The 22,971-nt window shown below is 42.0% G+C and overlaps 1 protein-coding gene across 4 annotated transcripts in view; it reads left to right on the top strand.

Annotated features, from left to right (window-relative positions):
• The window catches only part of LOC125724507 (ephrin type-A receptor 3-like), a 431,178-nt gene that overhangs the window by 56,839 nt on the left and 351,368 nt on the right, over positions 1–22,971 (top strand). The window contains exons 11-18 of one of the 4 annotated variants that reach the window (XM_049001237.1): positions 840–1,025; positions 3,739–3,800; positions 5,939–6,148; positions 7,786–7,935; positions 8,532–8,725; positions 13,515–13,670; positions 15,495–15,587; positions 16,795–18,088. In XM_049001237.1, coding sequence (XP_048857194.1) covers positions 840–1,025; positions 3,739–3,800; positions 5,939–6,148; positions 7,786–7,935; positions 8,532–8,725; positions 13,515–13,670; positions 15,495–15,570 — 1,034 coding nt within the window. In that variant the 3' untranslated portion in view covers positions 15,571–15,587; positions 16,795–18,088. Of the gene's footprint in view, positions 1–839; positions 1,026–3,738; positions 3,801–5,938; positions 6,149–7,785; positions 7,936–8,531; positions 8,726–13,514; positions 13,671–15,494; positions 15,588–16,794; positions 18,089–22,971 lie in introns of those variants that run through there. The other 3 variants (XM_049001236.1, XM_049001235.1, XM_049001234.1) reach the window with 3 other exon arrangements.

Raw genomic sequence — 22,971 nt, 5'->3', positions numbered from 1 at the left:
TAATAATAAAGATGTAAACAACAATGACAGTAACAATAAAACTGCAACAAAAATATTAATAATAATATGAATAATGAAATGGCAGACGAGGTAATTTTGGCAAATCGGGACTCTTACGGTAATAAAAATGTCCCTGTGTGTTTTAGCATCTTGTTGACTGAGAGGAATTTAAAAAAATGGGATAAGCAGCAAGGTCAGGTGATCAAACACAAGGAATTGTAGCATCGCAAGAACGTGCGTCGTTGCTGCTGTTTGCAGTCATGCTGGCAAATTTCTTTATTAATGTTTTTCAGACATTCGTAGCGCCGGTCCCTTAAAAAACAGTGTAAGTGGTTGCACATGCATCCTTGAAGCTGGACGTGATTCTGCCCGCAACGTGGCTGCTACAGTATGACATCATATCCTGTATTTTTTTCCCTTATTTGAAATTGGTGCCATTGCTCATTCCGCTGAAGTACTCGCCCGTGAAAAGGCTGCATGACCTGAAATACTGCAGGGATTGCTCTTTCTGAATCAGAGTATAATAACTGGCAGGATCACTTCCCCTGTATTTGCATGAGAAAACGACACAAGAGAAATAACCTCATATCTAATATGTCAGGGTTTTACAATCAATGTCAATTGTGTAGGCATCCAGAATGCGTAAATCATGTGGTCGATGTTCTAATTCCTCACACGCAGCGCTGTAATCTCTTTAATGCATCTGCCGAGAAAACTTTTATGCTTTTGATGTTGCTGAAAATGAAGAGCATTGTGTACATAACGGGGCGTGTTCCTTTATTGCCTTACAGCTCCCTCCGATTCTGCCTTTTTTAAAAGTCCCCGGTCTCCTTCTGTAGGTGAATTCGGCGAGGTGTGCTGTGGACGCCTAAAGCTGCCCTCCAAGAAGGAGATCTGCGTGGCCATCAAGACGCTGAAGGCGGGCTACTCGGAGGAGCAGAGGCGGGACTTCCTGAGCGAGGCCAGCATCATGGGCCAGTTCGACCATCCCAACATCATCCGCCTGGAGGGTGTGGTCACTCGCAGTAAGTGCCCTTCCTGGCTCCGCACTCTATTCTTTTAAATGCCCCCTATCTGACATTTTAACCGGCAGATTTGCCTAAAAGTAATTTTTCTCTTTAATGCAAACAGTATTTGCCACAGACATGTTCTCGTTTGTGAATGATTCAGCATGGAGATGGAGGAGCATACTTTTACCAATAAGTCAGTGCACCCCTCCTGTGCACAGAATGTATTTCGTTTGGGCCTGGTTTCCTTTAGCTGCCATGAGTTATTTTCCTGTTGTTTGCTCGGTGCCAGATCTATATGAAAATCACATTTATTAAGTTTAAAAGTTCCAGTGATTTGGTACTGGGTATTAGCAGACAAAATAAATAAATATCATTTAGTTGGCTAATATCTATATTTTTTTTATTTATATATAAATAATCTGCTTTTTATTAAGACATGTTAGCCTTTATACAAGAGACACAGCTTCTTTGTCTTCCACTGACAGTGTCACCGACATTAATATTTATTTTGGTTGCGTGTACATGCCTGTGTGTTTTAAGTGTGTGTCTCTTATTGAACTTTGCCTCAACCCTGCCCTGCTCCAAGATAGTTAAATGGCACTCTGTTTGGCTTTCCTCGTGTAAAATATGCAAGTACACATATACTCTTCCCTTTCAGCAATTTACAGCTACCGCCTATTTCAAATGAATATATATACAGAAAATAATCTTAACAAGATAAGACAGCTGAAATTGCTATTAATTCCGGCTTGCGTTTGTGGCGGTGCATTGCGATCTTTAGAAATCAGTAGAAGTAATCCAGGAACCTGTTGGGAATATTATGTGCTGCTTCACAATAAAATATCCTAGAATAATGAGTTTTGATGGTTGTTTAACTACTGTTTCCTATGTGCATTTAATTTAATAGTCCTTTATTGAAGCAGTGCTTTTATCTCGACCAGTAGTCACAAAAGTGCATTAGTGTGATCTATGGTTAGGTCATATGACTGCTTTAACAAGTTTAATTTGCCTCCTTGCAATTGTGTATTTGTAGCTTATTTACATTTTGTAAGGTATTCAATGTTTTGCTAAATGTGTGTAGTTATTGATTTATTTATTGTCGAGAGAAGGGAAATAATTTTTTTTAGTCTAATAAAACATACACCATTGCATTACTAAAGTCTGAACGGCGAACAAATAAACTTGAAGCATAATTATTCGTAACGGCAGCTCGGTTCTCCTCCCAGGATACGGTTTGGGAGGTTGTGGGGGGGGGGCTGCGCTGACCCGTGCGCGAGTGATGAAAAGCAGCCCCGGTTGCCGTGGGGGGTTCCGTGTGACTCCCGTGGCCTGCACTTTGCGTCGCACATGGACTGAGCCCGAGATAATTCTGAATAATCCTCCGATTTTTCACACTTCATTTACTCTGCTGCTTTTGGCCAGAGCTTTGCCCAAACATCTCTGGGAGCTGCACGAGCTGCTTGGCGGGGGCACCACCAGCTGCGCTAGAGCTGATTATGGGCTTGGGTTTGGGATCAAAGGGTTAAGGCAGTGAGGGGTTCGAGAGTTTACTGTTATTGCTGAACCTGTTAAGGTAGTCGACTGATGTAAAGGGGTAGATTCATCAAGGCTTTCAGAGAGGGGGGGTATTATTCCAACCCAGATGATCTTGTGGCATTTAAGGCGACCACAAAAGCGACCAGGGCCGTAACCCTTGTCAGGACAACAGAAAATAGAACCTTTGAGCCTGATTTAACTTAAGGACGGTTTCTCTGAGCGCAGTTAGGACTTTCTGACAGTGTGTGCCTGGAATTTCTTGAACTTCTGCGGCTCCATCCACATCCTCCTCTTAAAAAGGGCGGAACCTTTACTGTAACACTTCTTTGTTACGACCGCTGAGCTGCAACTGCTGCAGTGTCGCAGAAGAAGCGCAGCTCCAACCTGGCAGCCTCTTTCTGGTTGTGGCCCAGAAGCAGGGGGGGGCCCAGCCAGCGAGCAGCCGAAAGCCGCGCGCCAGCTCCGCGGCCTGTGAAAAATGCCGCTCTTAAACTTAGTGTCTTTTATAACACCCGTAGGTAGGTATCCGAATAGGGCTCCATAAATCCAGCACAAGTAAAACACTCATCATTTTAAATGAACTCATTTATATACAAACAGACAGTTACTGTGTTGTAACAGTATAGAACTTTTATTCAGCTATTTTAAAGTTTATTACTCTTAACGTCATAAAAATGATATATATACTCTAAAAAACATTGTGTTTTTTTGCTACTATGCTTTTCAGCTAAAAGAATGAGATGTAAAATATGACCCTGGTTTAATTATAATTCTTTCTCTTCTAATTTCTCACCTCTGTCCAGTTTATAGCAACAGCTTGTGTTTTACTGTAACATTATCACAGGTCATGCATTCATCCTTTGTCTGTTATTTTGTATACAGTAGATTAAATTGATATCATCATGACCTTCGCGGAGGACCTCTGTTCTCATAAGTAAATGGTTGATTTTCATTCTCCTTAATATTAGCAGCAGAGACCATTTGTCCAAAAGGTGAGGGATCGTTTCCTAAAACATTAACTTTTATCTAAGATATGCCATCATTTTTAAATCTTTTTAATTAGTTGTGGAAATGTCCATTATGTCCCAGTGACTGGAGCTTCTGGGACATTTAAATAAGGAGGCAAATACTGTAAGAGCAATAATATATGCATTGTCAAATTGTAAAATCTTCTTTATGTGTGCCATGCCAGGTAAACCGGTGGTGATAGTGACCGAGTTCATGGAGAATGGATCACTGGACAGCTTCCTCCGGGTGAGTACGTCTCAGCGGTAGTTTGTGGAGATTTCTCCGTGTGAAATGACCATGCCCCTCTCTCTGGCATGCATGCTAACTGATCCAACGCTCCGATGTCGCCTCCTCTGTTTCGAGATCACAGGAGTTGTGTTGCTAATGTTAGCCAAAAAAGAAAGATAGTTTGCTCTTTGTTCCTCTTATGATTTCTTTAATTGTTTTTTTTTCTATCTCATTGTGAAACATCAGAAGAAAAAATTCTCAGAAATCTCCGGCAGAGTTGCCCGTGTCACAATGCTTGTGATAAGCGCATCCTTTGGCTCTCGAATGTAACCGGATGCGGGTTATTGCTGGAACCACTCTGGGCCTTAGAGCCCTCGCCGTCCTCCCGCTGCCCACAGTCCTGGAGGAGCTTAACCCTTTAAAGTCCAGACTGCCCCATCTGGCACTGACCACGCCATCCTAGGACAGATCATGGGATTTCGCTACCTCAGCCTCTGTAGGGCTGCTTCTGTAACCTTTACTATGTGGTACTTTCACTCCAGTTGAAAAGCACAGCTAAGTCCAGCTGCAGAGTAATGAAATCAAGCGGTCAGGAAAGGCCTGTCCAGCGGTGGGCCAGCCAACAGCATGTGTTCCACAGGAAGGGGGGGGGGAGAATCTCAGGCTTGATCCCAGGTGTGCTGTGTGAGGGGGGTGCAGAGAGTGCATACCAGGACGCGTTTTTATTGGGTGGGCCAGGCACACGAGTGTCTTTCCCTCTCTTCCGCCGCTCCAGTGTGAGCCGTATTGTCTTTTGGCCCCCTCTAATGCTGGGGGTGGATTCCAGTGAACAGCAACCCCCCCCCCCCCCCAAAGAAAACATGTTACACTCCTCAGTGAAGCTCCCACAGAGTGCAGAATTGCAGGGTGTCATCCCAGCAATTATTGCGAAATGTAAAAGTGCACAACGGAATATGAGAAGTCAAGAATATCTGTGTATTCGTCAGACATTCCTACATTCTCTGCTCAGGGTCCTCTTTGTGCTGCCTTTTGCCTGTAGACACTCTTTGTTGTCGGGATTCAGACCCAGTGCACGTTTCCCTTCATTAGATATTACAAATCGCTGAAAAAGCAGGAGCTGCTTATGATTTAAAAGGCAAGTACTCATTGATGCAAGCAGACTTGATGGTGGCTTGACGGTGCTTTTAAAAAGATGGATTTTGACATGGGTTTGTCATTGCAGATACATTTTTATTTATGTTTATTTCATGCTGAAGAATAAGCATTATATTAATAAACATCAGAAATATATTACAACTCAGGGGAGAGAACATATATATATCCCCCTTTCAGCAACCACTCAATATCTGCATTTTTTGGTATTTTATTAACTTTTGAAGTAAAATTAAAACCATCATCTACATATTGAAATACTGCCTATGCATACTTTATCTAAATTGCATTATTTATATTTTTTTCATTATTATTGGTTTGTGAGGCAGCTTTTTGTATAGAGCTTCAGGCTTCCTAACAGCTCTATAATTGCTGAAGAAATTTAGATTATGTTACCTACTCACAGGGGCAAAATAAACACCATTCAAGGGGTCTAAACCTATAGCTTTTTAAACCTGGAAACAGCCCAGTGCCAATGGCAGCATACAGGTGACATTTCCGCAGTTTTTACATCAGAGAAAGAATGGATTGCATATGAAACCATATAAAGGGAGGTGCTATAGCTTAGTGCAGAAGTGGTTGCAGAGAAGAGGACAGTTAAGTCTGCATTGCTGGTTAATGTCTTCTAGTCTCTCTTCTGATTGCCTGTTCCATTTCAGTCTTACACACTTCCGTGGATCAGTAATGAAAGTATTTAGAACACTGCGAGTGCCCTTGTTTATTAGGTTTGGTTTCTTTAGTAATATATATAAGTACAAAGATTACATCCTTGAATTGGTCACGTAAAGCTGTGTTGCATTACTCTGCAAGGCACCCATCTGCTCCAGGTACTGTGTGACCGTGCTTTCTCAAGAAAACCATTCATGCACGTCACTTTTAGTACCTGAAAAATAAATGCAAGTACATATGAATAATGTGTGATGATCTTTAAGTCGATTAATGTGTTTGGGTCCGTCGCTGTGTCTGTTCAATAATGCCCCTGTTGGTGAACGTTTCCATGGCAGAAGCACGACGCCCAGTTCACGGTGATCCAGCTGGTGGGCATGCTGCGCGGCATCGCCTCGGGCATGAAGCACCTCTCCGACATGGGCTACGTCCACCGGGACCTGGCCGCTCGCAACATCCTGGTCAACAGCAACCTGGTGTGCAAGGTGTCCGATTTCGGGCTGTCGCGGGTGCTGGAGGACGACCCGGAGGCCGCCTACACCACCAGGGTGAGCAGGACAGAGCAGATCTTCACCTCCACAGACGGCACCCACATGCTTCTGCGAAAACCGCACGTAAACCATGTACTGTAACTGAATCCACGGAATGCTCCGGTTTGTCGTAAATGAGGCGTTTCTTTGTTTATGGGCAAATTCAAATGAGCAAATCCTTTGATATTCCCTTTAGCGTTTGATTGCTGAGGACTTCAATCAGTCTACATTCTTTCTTGAAAAATGAGTGCTAATTTCCGCCTTTGCACTTACCTATTACCGTGCAATGTGAACTAAACTTTGTGATACATACACTCTTTGTTAGTCCTTGCTTCATTTGAGCAACATTTAGCCTTTGTGAAAACAATTCAGAATATGAAGAAAAAACATATTAAATCTATAATGGAAATTTAATCCAACACGAGTTATATTTGCTACATTTTATACCTTAATATCATGTCAACATGCAGTGCCTCTTTCACGAACAACATTTTTACGATGTGGGGGTCAGAACCTCTTAGTTGGTCTCAAGTGGGCCACCTCTTCTTAACCCCCCCCCATAGCATTAACGCTGAGGGAGTGCAGGCGGTGCGGATGTCGATTCCTACGTTAACGACCAGTAATCCTGCTGTTTGCCGAGCCCGGGCTGCTTGCCTAAGCTCACGTGGGAAGGGCAGGACATCAGTACGTTTATTTTTTTGAGGGCCTGCATATTCAGAACGAGGGAGCCAGCAGTTTGACTTGGCTGGGGAGCCGGTTAGCTTTGGCTGCTGGCCTCTCCCTGTTAGTATGACGACTGGGAGCTGAGTAAGTCCAGCAGCCTTGCAAAGCTCTCCTCTGAGGAGAGTAAATACAGCTTTTCCAGTGGGAAAGTATGGCGAGCAGGTCCAGCCCAGAGCACACCTTCCAGAGCCAATCTCGTTTGTTCTTTATTGCTTATTAATGTTTCTGCCATTGCATTTTTCTGTATAACGGTGCATTTTTTGCCTAAGTCTAAATATTTGTTCTCCGGCATACCCCATTAAATGTTCTGTGTTCTCATTTCTGGGATCACTCCTACCTTGGAATTGTGGGTAGTTAGCTGGATGGCTTCAGGACGTAGCAAGCTTTACATAAGCAGTCAGAGATGTGGTCAGATCCATGGCAGCAGATGACCTGTAGTCATCAGACATGTTTATAATAGACTCCCTTCAGGCTGTGTAGTTTTGACATATGTAGGTACGTTTTATATTTCAGCGCATTAAAAGCTTCTTCTACAGACAATTATAATACATTTGGAATTGAAACATTTTTAATTATTCAGAATGATCTGGCTGCTAGCAACAAAATGAGTCTCCCTTTAAATGATGTGATGAACGATATTAAAACATATAGTTATGAAACAGCTTTAGCTCATTACTTTTGTATAACCCTCGCGTGCCGAAATCATGGTCTGTTGAGCGATCTTTTGTCTTTTGAGATGACATTCTAGAGCCATTGTAAACAAAATGAGCATCGGTATGACTTTCAAGGACCTTAGGGGGCAGTGTCAGGTGTCTTATTTGGCTGGAAAAATCATTAAGTACGTACCCCTGGCAGTGCAAGGTTCTTGACAGTCTGAGAAAAAAGTTAAAGGGAAAAGTAGCTGATGGGATATCGCTGATGTCACTCCGCAGGGTGGCAAAATCCCAATCCGGTGGACAGCGCCAGAAGCTATCACGTATCGGAAGTTCACGTCGGCTAGCGATGTGTGGAGCTACGGCATCGTACTGTGGGAAGTGATGTCGTATGGGGAGAGACCCTACTGGGAGATGTCCAATCAGGATGTGAGTACATCGCTGTTAACGAGGGACTCTGTGCAACCCGCAAGTCAATCTCCAGTCTCATGCGAAGCCAAAGTGAAATGAAATGATGAACAACTACAATCCGAACATTTTTTAAGTATCACTTAAAAATGTAAAGGGCGTGACTGAAAATTTAGACCTAGTCTTCTGTTAATCTACCAGTCTGGACCAGCAGTGACTTTCAGCAGTTCCTTTTGCAACATCTGCATTATGACGTATTTCGTCTGAGAGTTTATTTAGTCTGAGGTAGTCAGTCATTGATAAGGCAACGTTGAAAGGCAAAATGAAGAACATGATATTTATTATGTCATTAGTTAATCATTTCAAGTTCTTTTAAACAAAAGAAGAAATTGAATGTTTGGCTCCCAACCAAATCTGCTCTTAGGCTTTTATTTAGGGACCCTGTTCCATTATAACTGATTTACAATGTTTTATGCTCCTTAGTGTATAGTGAGGGCAGTATAAATTAATAAGATGAGAAATAGAAAGATTAAGAATAGCACTGAATAAGATGCCGATATGCGGTAGCTGAAGGTAACCGATGTCGCTAACCTGACCGCCGGTCACTTGGTGCTCAGGTGATCAAGGCAGTGGAGGAAGGTTTCCGCCTGCCGCCCCCCATGGACTGCCCTGCGGCCCTCTACCAGCTGATGCTGGACTCCTGGCAGAAGGACCGCAACAACCGGCCCAAGTTCACCGAGATCGTCAGCTTCCTGGACAAGCTCATCCGCAACCCCGGCAGCCTGAAAGTCATAGCAAACACCACCTCGAGGTACGCAGTCGCCCGCTCGTCCCAGACAGGGACAAATTCCACACTCTCTGCCTCCTGTGACGTCGCTTAGCCCACAACCACCTGCTCAACTCAGGGGGGACGAGCCCTGGATCGCTTTGTTCCCACATCGTAGCGTCACACATTGTGCAATAGCGTCCAATGAGGAGAGGAAATGGTTCCTGGTCCACTGAGACTGATCTGTCCCTCGTTACTCTATGGTAACACTTTCTCCTCTTAAACAGCTGGCCTCCTTTAATTGGGTTTGACTACCACAGTGACCTATATACGAGTTTATAACTTAATGCCTTTTTCCCATTGGCAAAGAAAGAGACGTTTACATTGACAGTTACTGGCTTTCTCAGGATTACTTTTCAAACATGAAGAATAAATTAAAAACGTATCTAACACTATCAAAGTGCTTTACTGCAGCTATTTATCCATTTGGCTCATATCAGTTTTATATGCTGTACCGTTCTAAACGAAAGACTTTGTGTGTAGTTGAGCATGTAGCATAGATGTCTGTATTTATTCATATTCCAATAACTATTGATGAAAAGAAACAGAATGGTTATTATGTGCACTGGAGGGGAAGGGAAACAGTCATTAATCAGCTGGCATGCCAGATTTATGAATGAATGAGTCTCCTTCAGGGAGAGGAATATAATTGTATCTAGCATGTGTTTATTATAAGATTGAAAATTGTATTAATTGTAGTAATAGTGTGTTTCTTACCCAGTTACCCAACTTGATAACCGTTAGATATGGAAAACTATTAAACCTTTCACTTGATGGGGCACAATTAATATAGTGTTTTGCTATTACTTATGTATTAAGTAACCACAAACTAAGTCTTAGTTTCAAATTAATGTCGTGTTAATTCATCATTAATGAATTGTGACGCATGTTTAATTTCAAGCAGTTACGATATTTGTTACTATATCTGTTAGTTTTGCAAACCTTTGTGAACTACTGAAGGAACAAGTCATGAGTAACACAAGTGAAATACTGATCTAATGTTTGTTCATTATTACTGAATCGTGACGCATCTTTTATTTCACGTAGCGACTGTATTTGTTCATGATTTGTTCATGATTTGTATCTGAGTTATTACTAAGTATTTATGACCCTGTCAAGTAATGTGTTACCTAATATGACAATACTTTGCCTAATAGCAGGTTAATTGGAGAAGTTCTAGAAGGTCAAAATTATAATCGGTTAAAATAGATGAATCACAAGTGCTCATTAATGTTTATGTTTGGTTTATTAGAAGTGTTTTTGTTTGCTGTGTTTCCTGCAGAACAAGTGATGGCAAGATGAAAAAATAATAATAATATTGATGTGCTCCATATGACACATCTGTAGATGATTCATTTAAACTTTTGCTCAGTGTGAAGATTATTAAAATGTCAAAAGACACCACTTAAACAGGTTTTGTTCTGTTATGGAATTTAATTTCGGGGTCTAAATTCTTACTTCTGGAGATTTTATTTCATGGATTCTGCTTATTGTGCAATATATGAAATATCATACACAGCTCTGCGTATTCGTATTTTCCCCTTGTCTGGTTTTCTGCAGATTTGCATATCTGACACTGAATGTTAGCAGATCTTCAGTCATGACCTAAATTATATAAAAGCGAGTGAGGCTGCTTGTGGCTCAGCGGGTTTGGATCATGTATCTCTGATCTGAAAGTCCAACGTTCAAATTCTTGCACTGGTAGAGTGATTTCTCTGTTGTGCCCTTGAACAAGGCCCTCAATCCCAAATAGTTCAGCGACTATCTGACCCTAGTTTCTCAAAAATGTATTTAACATTAGAACATGTGCAAATTACAGTAAGAAGAAAAGTAAACCAGAATTTCTTCTGTTCTCCAAAGAATCTCTCCTCGGGGGTACCCCAACCATTCCTTGGATTTGTTACATACCAGCTCTCTTACTCAGTTAAATAACTAAATGAGGATAAATGCCAATAAATGTGGAGTGGTGGTTGAATCAAATAATTCATGGGTGTATTGGACAGTTGCTGCAAATAATGGGGTGATTTTAGGAGCGGCTTTGAAATTGCTAAGGCGACACACTTTGACAGATGTAGTTTTATGCAGCGTCATAGAGTAGCTTTACACCAATGTTAAAACGTTAAAGCATCATTTATTTTCTTTGATTTGAAGTGTGTGTGTATATATATATATATATATATATATATATATATGTGTGTGTGTGTGTGTGTGTGTGTGTGTGTGTGTGTGTGTGTGTACACACGCACACACACATATACAGTACTGTGCAAAAGTCTTTGGCATTAAAAAAAAAGATTCTTAAATAATCTTAACTTTACTGTAAAACTATGATGTATAAATATCATGTCATTTCCAATATTTATTTGTTAAAACGGTGATGGAATAGCTAATGCTCCGGAATGTAAAAACATTATCCTCAAATGTTTTAACACCTTTCTCATCAGTGACTGAAACCTGGAACTTTCTGTATGTATTGATCAGTCGCATAACATAGGGGAGCTTCAGTCACCTCTCCCTGTGAGGTTGCTCCATCTATGATTAGATGCAGTAAGATCATCCTGAAGGACTATGGCCACCACACATGACTATAGGTTTGAGATTTTGACTTTTGTCAGACATAACAGCGCCTTGTGATGGCGAAACTGCAATTTTGCCTCATTTATCTGTAGAATATTGTTTCAGAAATCCTCTGGATTATACTGGTACTTTTTAGCAAACTTGACGGGAGCATTTATGTTCTTACTAAGAAGTCGTTTTCAGTTGTATCATATCCCATTTCTGGCTGTTGCCTTTGTGGAGTCACATACACCCATCATGAAGACAGAGGCCTGCCGAATTTTGTATGGATTTTTTTTGACTTCCTGGACAGTTTTAGATCATGAGATATTTCAGCCTGAAGGCTCTGATGGTGCTTTGGTGGAGCGCCAGTGGCTTTGAAACTGGAAGGCTTTGTACATACTTCCAGACTGATAGGCATCAACAACTTTTTTTTTTCCCAGAGTTCTTCAGGAATGTTTTTTGATTGGTGCATGATGTGCCTTATCTGAGTGCTGACAACTTCATACTGCCCATAAGGGCTGAGGTTAGTCAGATTTATATCAGATGGGGTTGCTCCATATCTGACCTGGTTATTCACCACAGCATTTAACCAACTGGAGTGAGTTATCCATTTCTACGTTATCTTCCGCTTGCCTAATACTACTCCAGGTTCCCCAGATGCTCTTAATGTTGCACTTTCTGCTGATTGAGTAGATGACTTATTAAGTTTGTACTATGTCTGAAAGCAGCGCATATCTCTATCTCCAATGCTGTTTATACCTGGACATTCACTGGAGAGCCTTGCTGCACTCGTGCCTAGACGACTTCTTGACAGCCGTATGTTTGTAATGTGCTATTTGCCTCATTTTTTACGTCACCTTGGACGAAACCATCTGCTGAATGAAATAAATGTAACTGTATTTGGGATGAGGGGCATCAACAATAACTTTACCCCTGAATACTGTATGTTCATCAGCACTTGCACTCAACTTTGAGAGATTTTTTGGACCTTGTCACGGATGGGCTTGCAAGGCCAAATTTTATTTGTATTTCTTTTCCACAAGGACCACCAAGTTATGCAGCATCTGGGCTAAATCTTGGATATCCTTTGACCTAATATACCAGATCCAAGCAAATATGAGCATTTCAAAAATATGTTTAAAAGATATTGAAAATCAGGCAGGGGGCAAATTCTATTCGCAGCGCTGTAAATACCCAGCTGAGTTAATCAAATGTTTTGCGTTTGCTTTTTCCTGTTGTGAAGAGCTGTTGAAAACATCTCCCCAGTGTGAACAACAGCAGCAAGGGTATTAGGAAATTGCGAGGCAGATATCCGGCACTGTGGCATATGACTGTTGTAAGTCACATTTTTTATGAAAAGACACCCAGCAGTGTTCTTCAGCATTGCTTTCTTGAGATTTCACATTTCCTCTCGGTGGTGCATTTTCTCCATAATGACACTTCCGATGTGATGGAAGACGCAACATCGTGTTTCTGCAATGTGGGCGGGCCTTAGGACTGGGGGCGGAGCTTGCCATGGTTGGTAACATGAAGGGGCAGAAATAACTTAGTTACTCAGTTACTATTTGAACTAATGTAGTTCCTGTATGGAACATGATGAATGAACATGGGACCAGTATGTAACTAACGCTTAGTTACTGGTCAATTAAGGCATTAAGTAAGCATGTATCTGCTACATGATTTGTGTCCCAGGGTGCTTTACTTGAGTGGACATGAAAAATGAAGTAGCACACACTCACTTAATATATCAATTAACCAGTAACTGAGTGCTTGTTAAATACTGATTCCATATTCATTCATCAGTAATCAGTCACGACAGTTCAGGTATTTCATGAGGAAACCCGTATTAGTTCATGATTTATTCTTGAGTAGTAAATGAGTTAAGAAATCCAAGCAAAGTCTTATCATTATTAACTAAATGGTTAACTGCGTTATAGTGCCTGAATGGAGTACATGAACTGTCATGAATGATTAATGATGAACAGGCATGGGGTAAGTATGTAGCTAACACTGAGTTACTGGTTAATTAATGTATTAAGTAAGTGTGTGGTACTACATTATTCATGTCCCCTCGAGTAAAGTGTGACCAAAGTGTTGTTAACGTGATTTGTAAATCAGATTTATTTCATGCCCAAGTACTGAGAGGGGACTCTATGGCTGCATGCCATGTGATTCGGGGGTGACTCTCACTCCCAACTAATGCTTACCCCCCCAGGCCTCCCAACCTCCTGTTGGACCGTACCAGCGCTGACATCACAACCTTCCACACCATGGGTGGTTGGCTGGAGGGCGTACGGAAGATGCCTTGCCACGATGCCTTCAGTGGGGTCAGCTACAGCTCCTGTGACACCATGGCCAAGACCTCCGCCCAGTAAGAAGCCCCCTTCTGCAGTATAGCTTAGCACTGTTTCACGATCCGAAAGCTTATTCCCTCCAAACCAGAGCAGTAAGTACCTAAAACATAATACACTGAGGTGTGTTCGATACCCCTGTATTTAGGTCGATACAGCAAAATACAGTCATCCAGGACTGGCTAAGATTGTTGACACTGTATAATGAAGATTTCTGTAATAGTAACATTGGGTATCACCTTACCATGAATATAATTCCACTGGTACTTATTAATTAAGGTTAATTTGGATGAATCTTACCGAAACATTACTTTTCATAATTTCATATTGGGTTGCTTTTGGTCCTTTAGCTTGTTTCATTTGAATTTGTTTTGTTATTCAGCAAATGCTCACTTTACCTCCCAGGCTTGCTAGTTGCTTTCTCCATCCTGTTTATCCTTGTGTTCAGTAGTTCCAGGAGTCCAGTTTTCCCAGCCTGTTAAAGCACAAAAGCTCTGTGAATCAAGTAGAAAAATAAATGACTTGCATGTGTTTATGTGGGCCTAATATTGTGGAAAGCCTTTAGCAGTAATTAGAAGAGGTCAAACGAGAAACAAATAAGCAAGGGACAGTTTCCCGGAGACTGTTTTCCAAACTGCAGACATCCATGATATCTTCTACCACCATGAAAAATGAAATTGGCATCCATCAAGTTTGTTTTTTGTTTTTTTGTTTTTTTTAAATGTGGGAATTCTGTTTTGATGTAAAACAGTAATGACTGCACTTAACTATGTCTACTTCTGTTCCTAGTCCAGCAGAAATATAAAAAAGAAGGACTTAAATAAAGCTGCAGTATTGACAGAGTCAGCTGCCTGCACACCGGCTGCCAAATTGAATCCAGCAGCTTCTGTACTTAAGGAACTCGACCGATTCCTGCAAGCTTCAAATAATAACCCCTGAAATCCCCTTTTATCCCGTTGATCGGGGCTTTTGAGTTACACTGAGCCGCGGCTTGCTGGAGGATAACTCAGAGCACTGCTCTCTGGGGACCCGACATTCTGCTTAATTGATTTTGACAATTTACTGTGAATGATTTGACGATTCAGAGGCTTGTTCCTGGGGCACCAACTGGACTAAATGTGGCAAGACCTTAACACAGAATCCATTAAAATTTATTGCGATTGTTTTTCGGATATAGGTAAATAATTTAAAGCCAGAAGCAGTAATTGTTCTCTCTCTTACTCATGAACTCATTCAGCCTAAAGGACCGTTATAATGTGCTAAGTGGCTAATGTGTTTCGCTCGCTGACATTAAAGTTAATCTTAACAGTTAAAATCTTATTATAAAATAGACAACAATTTAAGCCATTCTAAATACTGTTTCTAGTTACAAATTGCATTAAAAATATGAACAATATGTTGCATAATTGCCTGTGTTTGGAACTCGTCGAATAAACCAGATTCATCTGGCTAACCACCAATACGCATCTTTTGGATCAAGTGATTTTCATCTTTGGACATACAGTATATTGCTTTCAGTGTGTATTAGTTTTGTGTGCAGTCAAACGTAAAAACAGTTGACACTGGAGTATTGACACATAATAAAGTAGTCAGTTTAGTAACTCGCATGAACTATGATTGACTGTAGCGGTCAGCATTTTGCCGAAACAGCATGGCTTAGTGAAGGAAGTTGGGGGAAGAATCGCTTTTCTCAGTAGACACCCATTGTCCATTATCTAGATGCTTGACCATCGCCAAGCATCCTCATGCCTCTTAGTGTAAGCTATGAATCAGCCAGCACGGTAAACAGAGTATGGAAGGCCGGGGCGTGTCGCTGTCAATCTAAAGGTTTACTTTGTCCGTAGAATCTGCCTGAGCGATGTAAGGCCCGCAGCATCATGCCCTGAATGGGAGCCGTCCATGGGAGTTACCACCCTTTAACTCCAAAAGGCCCGACGGTGGGTTCTTGACCACGGCTTGCTGTGTACCCGTGAGCTCCGAGCGGTCGCCGGAGTCGACCAAGCGCACAGGAGGGCTGTGCTTCTACTAACATAGGTCTGCTTACACTAATGTGCTGTGTTAATGTCTCTGACCAGGGAAGGCTGAGCCCCGCCGGGCAGCCTGAGTGTCGTACTGTAGCCTTTGCATAACATACTAACTCCGTCCAAATCATTTCTCAAGTTCCTAGACGTCACCTGACATTGAAAGATTTCTGTGGAAAATTCAGTGTCTCTTGTTTTAATGGTTTTCATATTTGTGCATGCAATTAATGAATCTACAGGGTAAGTTCGTGAAGAAATGTAACAGCTTTAATTTTATAAATGCTTTTGCTGCATGAAACTAATTTAATGAGTGTCCTGGTCACAAGGACCTCAGTTTATGCAGTACGGTTCCACTCACCAGCACTGAAGTGGTTTAACAGCTGTTGGAGATCAGTGTATGTAAAACGTGATGGCATTTCTCCAGGGTGCAATGCAAATACAGCAATAATCTACAGTGACGTTAAGGTGCTATTAATTATTTCATTGGGTGCCCTCATATTCCCACCACGTTCAGGGATTCAAAGGTTTAAACAATTCTCGTGTAGAATAATTAAACCCTATTATGTTTCTGAAATGGGAGATTGTACTGAAAATAAACAAATAAATCAAAAATAAAATAGCGTGGCAGAAATATGACCACTGCAGTATGGGTCAACAAGAATGATAACATTTCTCTTTCCTTCCATTTAATTTAACTTTTTTTCATTAAACATTTGTTTTGCATTGAAAACAACAAAATGACATCATGGAACAAGCTTGCCTCAGGAATTTGGGGAACACAATAGATTGTTGGGTAATATCTACTTTTACCAGTATGAGAGTACATTCAAAACACCAGATATTTAATAACAGTGCAGTAACGTTTAACTGTTAGGCTAATTAAAGCTGTATTTTACAGCGATGCTCAGAATGCCAGCTGCTAGTTTAAAAAGGCTTGAGTTTATCTAACAAAATTGTTAGTTATAATTACGAAAAACATTTTCGTAAGAGATGTTGTTTTTCCTTTTCCTGTGACACTTCCGTGTATCGATATGAGAGGATATTTAAGCGCTGAGGTGTGGAGGTGTGGAGGTGCGCGGGACACGTGTTCTCTATCATAGGATGACACCTCTCTGTTTCACAGGGACTTCTGCGAAGTTGGTTTGACGATCACAGAGGCTCAGATGAGCGGCATCCAAACCCTCGAAGCTCACGGCAAGAACGGCCCCTGTTCCCGCGTCAATCTGTGAAAGAGAAGACGGTGACGCGACGGACTCAACGGGGCGAAAACGAACGATAAACGCTATGATTATTTATGCAGATGAAGGCTTCGTAGGGTACTGTCCTACCACCCAGGGCTTAGGGAAGAGTGATGCCCCTCCCCCCAGTTCCCTAACCCCGCCCCCAGACATAATGAAGAGTGACGCTCCTCCCCCCAGTTCCCTAACCCCGCCCCCAGACATTCCGGTCACTTGTGTGATGTATTAACAGGAAGAGAGACGGTTCTCCATGGAATCAGTTAATGTGCTGCTGGGAGGAGGAGGCATGTTGATGAACAATTGTGATCAGTAAGCATGAGAAGATATCAGCTAACAGGAAATGGAAAACGCTACATGACTGTATCCAGTTATGTCCGAGTGCTTAACACCAAAGCTTTTAATGGACGACAAGGGAGTGTTTAACACCTTTTGAAAAGCAGAGTTAAAAAAGAAAAACAACTCCCATTGGTGGAAACAGCACCTGGACTCTGAGATAAATTAACTTCAACTAGCAGGTTAGGCCTCTTGCCTCCTTCCCCGGAGGCTGGAGACTGTGATACCAGATCGACCTCCATTTCTCTACTGCTCCGTATGGTCGTTTTAGGCCATACAATCCTGGAATGAACTGAAAACAAGGCTTTATAGAACCTGAATAATGAACCCGAAGCTCAAGTTAAAGGAAGAGGCACGTGTGGTTTCTGGTAAAAAGAAAACTAGCATTTTTAGAAGGGTGACAATAGACTTTTCTGGCAACTTGCTGATTTGTGTAAATATGTGACTGACTGAGTAGCGTTAGCCCACGAGTCCTCAATGGCCACATTCAGGGATGTGTGTGGCGGGCGATCGGGTGCACTTATCAAAGATATATTGTTTAGACAATGCAGCATTTTGTTCAGGGATTTAATTATCACAGGTTTCTGTTTCCACGGCAGAATTTCAATTCTTTTAAATAAAAGGCCATGTACACTTTTTTTCTACACCTAATTGAGCAACTGCATCTTATCCACATGTTTATACCCAAGTATAGTACACCTGGACCACAGTCATACATGTTTGAGGAACTCCAGAGACGATCATATTTCATGCCTCGTAAAAGCAATTGAAGTTCTGTTTATTGGTTTTGGACATGACTTTAGTTTCCATTTAGCATGAATGATTCAATAAACATTGCAATGTTTACTTTTGGTTGTAATTCATCAGGACTGCCACTCTGATTGCTCAGATCAGTGGATCGAGTTCACGAAAGAGCACTTTTGTGATTATCGAGGGATGTTTATGTGAAGCGCAGAAACAAGCAAGCGAATGTGTCTTTTTCCTTTGGAGCACCGAGTCATCAAGGTAAAATACGTCTGTTCGATCAGCGCTCAGGAAGCTGGCTTTAAGCCTGACGCCCCTCATCTGCAAATGGAAACCCAGCTGGACCCCCAGAATCAGGCCCGGGGATGCATTTGACCATCTCTTCTGGGGTGGGGGGGGGGGGGGGGGGGGTCGAGATGGTCCGAAAAGTCATACAGCAGCTGGTTGTGACTGCTGTAGTGTTCCGGATAACGCCTTTTCCCAAATACCAGTATCGCTGCCTGTTCTCACAACAGCTCATTTGTTTCTGTGCTGGCCAAACCATGTCTTGTTTTATAAAATGAAATATAAGGAAAAAAAAATAAAATTCTTATTTAAAGCCGAAAACGATCCGACTTGTCACTAATCGCAGAAATGATAATATTAACGCAGACCGTTCTGTTTGGTCTCCTCGTTCAGATTCTCATTATTAACGATGTTTATGTACTTTTTTGCCTGGTTATTAGGACCTGCTTCGACTAAAACACATTAAAGTCTAAAATACCGCTTAGCTTCAATGTAAATTCTGCGTTTGGCTCACGGGGAGGTAACAGACCTTAAAACAACTGCCGTTTACACTGAAAGCAGCCGCGTTGACAGCAGTAGGTGACAGTGTTTAAGCTTTGTTCCCCCCATATGGGAAGGTGCCTCAGGATTCACGTTCTCTGTCCCGAGTGGAGACAGCGGGAGGGAGAGGGGGAGGGGGGGGGGGAGGGGGAGCTGAGTCAGCTTGGCCATCAGAGAGCATAATGGCATAGAGATCCATGCTCTGGAGACGCATCACAGTTTCTCTCTTAGCAGCTTTTTGATTTGTGAAGTCGCCACTGGAAACGATTATTCAATAATAAAAAAAACAAACATAATCGATTCTGGCTCATTCTCCTTCTCACAACACTAGAGCGCATTCCTTTTTTTAAATGCATTTACCAGACTCTTTCATGCAACGTGATGTATATGTTTTTGTTTTTGAGAAAGCCAGTCCCCGGAGCAATTGAGGTTTAAGGGCTTTGCTCAGGGGCCCAATGGTGAAATCACTCTACCGACCACATGGATTTGAACCGTCAACCGTTCTTATCGCAGGCGAAGAGCTAAGCCACACAGCGCCCCCATTCAACATACAACTGTCATTGCGGTTATTTTGCTTAAAACAGCCCAGACAACAGTATCTCCCTCTGTAAAGAGTTTTCGTTTGTCTGAATCACAAGTTGAAAAGCAGTAAGAATTAGCATATTATTTATTGTTATCAAATTGAAAACATTTGTGTCATATAACACGCTGATGCATATGTAATCATAACAGAAACTTCTTGTATATAATTAATATGCATGTTGTTCAGGAGAAGCAGGCGTAGCAGCTAACGTCACCATCGCAGTATTGTGTCTTTATTTAGTGTGGTCTTTGTTTGGCTTTGGGTGTGCAAATGTGGATAACTTTTCTACTAATGTCAAATTATTTATAGTAGAACATATATTTTTTATAATAAACATAATGCGGATATTTTTTTCTCCAAGAATGAATGCTCAGAAACTTTGGTTGGTTTTTTTTGTTTCTGTTATGAATTTCTGTTGAAAATCAGAACTTGCTTGCACAATACAATTTGGTTGATTGTAGCACTGAAAGAATGTGAGCTTCTGTGAGCTTTTGTATTAAAACTGCACTATACGGTATTTTGCGTAACTGACTTATTTTCTATTGCAACATTGATATATTTAGGATACCTTCTGCTTTATCTGTGTTTCATTTATTTTGGGTCAGGTATATGGTACGATGAAAGGTCTGTCTTTGCTCTGAAATGATGTACTGTTGCTGTACTGTGGAAAGGGCCACTGAAAGTTGTGGACTGAGCTCTAAATGACAGGCAGACAACGTCTGTGAACACCCCCCCTGCTCACCCCTACCCCCTGGGAATCCCTCTAAGGCTCAGGCCGGGAGACATTCATTATGTCTCCACTTCCATGCTTAATCACTCTGTGAAGGAGACACACTCATGCTGTTTTGAAAGCCACCAGTGCCCAGAAGATGTAACTGAGGAGCTGCATTCTCATATTCCTCGTGTCAGACATGGTTTTTACTTCGTTGGATCAAGGAGCGACTGCTGTCAATAGGAAAAATTTTAGCTGACCAGAAACCCTGCTGTCTATTTTCTATGTCGACATGAACTTGCAGCAGATTTAACTGAGTGGTTTTGATTCTGCTGCAGAAATGTACGGCATGCAGCACAGCCAGATGTGGCAGATCCATGTTTAGAAACCCTGTACGCTACCTGAATCCTCGGGGGAAGGCCAGACCAGCAGAGACAGGCCTATGAAAGGATATGTACAGAGTGCAAAGTGACAGAACGGGAGCCCTGGCGCATGCTGAAGTTTCCCACGGCTTGCCGGCCGTAACGTGCGGCCTGGCTACTCTGTACCGTCTAATGCCACGGCGGAGGTGTGCTGTGAAGGCCCCATGCAGAAGCGACAGGCTGCACTGTACCTCCTAATGCCACGGCGGAGGTGTGCTGTGAAGGCCTCATGCAGAAGCAACAGAAACCCAGAGGAATGCGATGCAAGCTAATAAAGCTGGAACTTTAACAGCACTGTTTGTCATTTTTAAGGTGTGCCATCATTCTCTGTCCTACCGGATGATCAAAGCTCGATAGAAAGGTTTCCCTGTTGGGCAAGTGGGAAGTGGACTCAGCAACCACAATTCATTCTGCAGGAAGGGACACGTATTTCAAAAGTCCCCCTGTCTTTGTAATATGCTGGTTTCTGAGTGTCAACCTTCTCTCTGATGTTTTCTGACGTTGTGTGGCCAGTGCGCGACTTGTTGGGTCAATATTGTTTTAACAGATTCTCCTCAATGTAGCCCAAAATCATGAAAGCAAAAGGTTTGAAGAACCATGCAATAAATAAACGAGATTATACCCTAAATGACAGACACAGACTTGGTTAAATGAAATGCCCCGTAGCGCAGACCTGGAAACCACTTCACGGTGGTGTATGTCTCCAGAAGCTGTGGAGAAGCTGTGAAGATGCCATCTCCTGACCCAGACTAGAGTTTTTATAAAACAAAAGAATGAACTGATTTTATTTCATTTTTCCACCATTGCCGCCTTTTGCAGAGCAGAGTATTAGTATTTGGAAACACAATCGAAAACCTTGTTTTGGCTTATGGACACAGCTGTTGAAAATGTTTCTTTTAGAAGGACTGCAGTCCTCTGATTTCACTGCAGTAGTGTAGGTGGCGAAGCTATAACTTGGCCAAGTCAGTGCTGAGTGGAATCCTACAGAGAATTTATGGAAGTGAAGCAAAAACTGCTCTCCTAAGACATCTTCAAGCAGAGATATCTTGAATAAATCCGTCAAGAAGAAGGGGCTAATGTTGCATTAAGCTGGCGTGCAAAGCTAGGAGATACTTCATTCTCTGGGAAAGGCTGGAAGTAAATGCAGCAAACAACAGTGAGATCAGTGTTGAAATTCTCACCAAACGATTCTTCTCCCTACATGTCAGTAAATCTGAAAAAACTAATTTACACTTCTTTGTAATCCTTTTCATTGATTTACAACCTTCAGCTTATAAATGGATGATATGATTTTGGAAAACAGAAATAGCATGAAGGCATCTGTAAGCCTGTATCACATTGCAGGTGAAAAATTGAACAAAACGTACTGTGTCGTGACGAACCTTCCAGAGAGATGATGAAAACAATCCTACATAATTGTCCCTATTAAATGCACACCTGTGCTATTTGCCTCACTTGTATGTCACTTTGGACAAAAGCATCTGACAAATAAATAAATGTAAAAAGTCAATAGCTGGGAATATCCTGTTTTTGATGAATAATTTTGTTAAAGTGCATTAGGTATTAAATTACACTAATACGTATTCCCAAGGAGAGACGATTAACTGATTGAATAACGTTGACGACCGCTTGTGTTACATATAACTGGCGGGGGGTATTAGGACAACCACATGACTGTCACAGCGTCGCGGTTCCCTCACATTCGGGCTGGGACCTGCCTCCCCCAGCCCCGAGGCTCTTTCACACTCACACCCCTTTCCCATGGAATCCCTTTGCCTTGACTCACTCATCAATCATTCTCAGGATCTATGACGCTTGGGGTCAATGTGACTCACTAAACACAAGTCTCACAACAAATATGCACTTCAGCGTATGTGCGGAGGAAAGAAGCAGCTGTCTGAGATGGTCAGCAGTGTTCAGCTTCCCAGTTTTATCTCGCCTCCAGGGTGACAATGTTCTGGTCACAATAGCCGTCTTGTTAGGTTACATATTTGTGAAATCTGTTTGACAGGATCAATTAGCAATATTTTACCAAAACCAAATAACGTGGGAAATAAAGAATAAATCCAGATTGTAGTCTGGTGGTTAGTGTCCTAAACTTCAGTGGTGTGTAATGAGCATTATCACGACAAACCATAGATCTTCCAGAACATTGCTCCTGTTGATTAGTAGGTTCTTCCTCTTGCTTCATGACAATCCGGGCTGTTTTTTTACAGCCCCCCCACCCTCTTAGTCGGGTTACATTTACAATGATGGATGGTCCGGAAGAACAGTTTCAAGTGGAAGACCCAAGATTGCAGTGACTGTTTTGAAACAATCTGACGTGCCAGAGGAACAATCGAGCATCCAGAGCTGGTGCCGGCCTGCATTCCACGCTTCTACTCTGCTCTGCTAGACTCATTTACAAGGGGATTGTTTGAGTTTGTCGTACTGCATGGACTCA

The sequence above is a fragment of the Brienomyrus brachyistius genome, unplaced genomic scaffold (genome assembly GCF_023856365.1).
Source record: "Brienomyrus brachyistius isolate T26 unplaced genomic scaffold, BBRACH_0.4 scaffold57, whole genome shotgun sequence".
Classification (NCBI taxonomy): domain Eukaryota; kingdom Metazoa; phylum Chordata; class Actinopteri; order Osteoglossiformes; family Mormyridae; genus Brienomyrus; species Brienomyrus brachyistius.
This window is presented reverse-complemented; position numbering and strand designations above follow the sequence as displayed.